This window comes from Montipora foliosa, chromosome 14 (assembly GCF_036669935.1).
Source record: "Montipora foliosa isolate CH-2021 chromosome 14, ASM3666993v2, whole genome shotgun sequence".
Classification (NCBI taxonomy): domain Eukaryota; kingdom Metazoa; phylum Cnidaria; class Anthozoa; order Scleractinia; family Acroporidae; genus Montipora; species Montipora foliosa.
Genome location: NC_090882.1, coordinates 23,103,401 through 23,105,900, shown reverse-complemented (window position 1 = coordinate 23,105,900; position 2,500 = coordinate 23,103,401). Strand labels below are relative to the sequence as shown.

General features: G+C 41.2%; 1 protein-coding gene across 2 annotated transcripts in view; it reads right to left on the bottom strand.

Annotated features, from left to right (window-relative positions):
- LOC137985382 (ras guanyl-releasing protein 3-like) overlaps positions 1-2,500 on the bottom strand; it is a 38,102-nt gene that overhangs the window by 4,527 nt on the left and 31,075 nt on the right. For both annotated transcript variants that reach the window (XM_068832989.1, XM_068832990.1), the window contains exon 16: positions 224-298. In XM_068832989.1, coding sequence (XP_068689090.1) covers positions 224-298 — 75 coding nt within the window. The remainder of the gene's footprint in view (positions 1-223; positions 299-2,500) is intronic.

Below are 2,500 nucleotides of genomic sequence, written 5' to 3'. Positions count from 1 at the left end.
AATAACGAAAAAATCATCCATAAAACAAAGAAATTGTCGTCGGGAGATAGGAGTGTACTCGGGAAAAAAAACCCGACTGCTCCCGAACGCAAGTCGAACTAGCGACCTTCCCGTGAAAAATTTGGATAAGTTTGCAATAAGCTACGCGAGACTTGCTTTATCTTAATCCTGTTAACATGATCAACGAAAAATCAGTTTTGAGACAGAGTAGTTAGTTCCGTACCGTATTCAGACTGTTTCCGCCGACAGCCGATCACAACCTCTACTTTGCAGTTTTTATGGCAGTTAATGTGACAATCTGGAAAACAAAAACAGATACACCAAGTTAAAAATGCTTCAAATAATTGTTACAACTTCAAAACAAAAGTGTTTTTTTTTGGGGGGGGGGGGGGGGAGAAATCATTCCTTTGTGTACCTGCTTACAATCAACATTTAAATAAATTTTAGCGAACAGCGAGAGTTCGAAAAGATTACAACAACTTCAACCTTGTACTTTTGATGGAGGTAGAAAACCAGTTTTAAGGGACGAAGAACAAGTGAAAAACCCTTTAGAATTTTACACTGTATTGTATAAGGCAAATGAAAAGGCATATTGTGAACTTGACGTAAAAACACGATATTCTGACGCATTTCCAAAGCAATCCAATATATAGAGAGATGTTATTTCCGTACATTTGCGGTTTTCAAACTTTCCGTTTTTAAAGTGAAGAGTGTACTTCAACCTCACTTCCATGTGAAAATAATTGTGATGATAAAGAGATTTTTCGCATTGCGTTAACGTGAAAGGGTAAATGGCAAACGGGAAACGACAAGCTGCTGCTTGTCATGAAAGCATGAAGATTCGGTTATTTAACTTGTCTCTAACTTTTGAGAAGTTGTTCGATATCTGCCGAGGGGAGCAGCAATGGCGCAGTGGTGAGAGCAATCGCCTTCCAACACTGTGGCCCGGGTTCGATTGCCAGACTCGGCGTCATATGTGGGTTGAGTTTAGGGACCTTACGATAAGAGCAACGACAACCCCACAAAACAATGGGTTTAATGAACAAAAACAATAGGGAGCTTAAGCAACGACAAAGGCGACGGCAACGAGAACGTCACAAATTTGCATATTTAGTGGGTAAAAACAATAGCTTTGCACGCCCTGCACGTGCGTTTTTCACTTTTGTCCATTTCGTTGCCGTCGTCAGCAAAACAACAACGTGAAATAGCCAAGTTTTTGGTTTTATGAAGAACGTCAGCACTTAAGGATAAATTTTCATTTTCTCGCCTAAAATGAAGTGCCGTTCCGACTGGTCTCATCTTTGAGGAATGACCACACCCTTGTCATATTAAAAACGTTGAAATAGTCACGAAGCGATTAAAATAACGCAAATTTATATTTTGAGATGACATTCTCGTTGCCGTCGCCGTTGTCGTCCCTAATAGGGAACTTAAGCAACGACGACGGCGACGGCACCGAGAACGTCATCTCAAAATATAAATTCGCGTTGTTGTAATCGCTTCGTTACTATTTCAACTTTTTTAATATGACGGGAGTGTGGTAGTTCCTCAAAAATGACGCTGGTAGGAACGGCGCTCAATTTAGGGCAGAAAATGAAAATTTATCCTCAAGTAATGACGTTGTCCATAAAACCTCAAATTTGGCTGTTTCACGTTGTAGTTTTGCTGACGACGGCAAAGAAATGGACAAAAGTGAAAAACACACGTGCAGGGCGTGCAAAGCTATTGTTTTTGCCCACTAAATATGCAAATTTGTGACGTTTTCGTTGCCGTCGCCGTTGTCGTTGCTTAAGTTCCCTAATAGCTCTCCACGCCCTGCACATGCGTTTTGTATTTAGGTACATTTCTTTGCCGTCCTCGTCCTGACAACAGGGAGTTTAAGCATTTAGGGAGCTTTAGCGACGACGACGGGAACGGCAACGAGAACGTCATCTCAAAAAAATAAATTCGCGTTATTGTAATCACTTCGAGACTATTCGAAGGTTTTTAACTTAACAATGGTGTGGCAGTCCCTCAAGAATGAAACCGATATGAGTCACGCTTAATTTAGGGGAGAAAATGAAAATTTATCTTCAAGTGCTCAAAAAAACAACTCGAAAGCGGTTAAGCGTTGTCTGTACTCTTATCGACAACGACATTCGCCACCCGCAACATTTTGACCACTGTGATGACGAACATCGTTGTCGATAAGAGTACAGACAACGCTGAACCAATATCGACTTGTTGCATCGATGGTCACTCGAGCATTTACGAATGAAATCCAAGTGCCCCGAACACTTACTAATTCGGATGCATCAATGACGACATGCAAATAAAGGATAACAGGAGCAAGAGAATATGAAACAAGAGAGCGGATGCCTGTGCTCCAGATCGCGCCCACGCTGCGATGGTTATTTTAATCTTTTGTTCCCACGACCGCGCGGTCAACTTTCACATCAAACAACCAATACACCTTATTCCAAAATGGCCGCCATTTAAATACTCTTTTGTTTTTATTCAA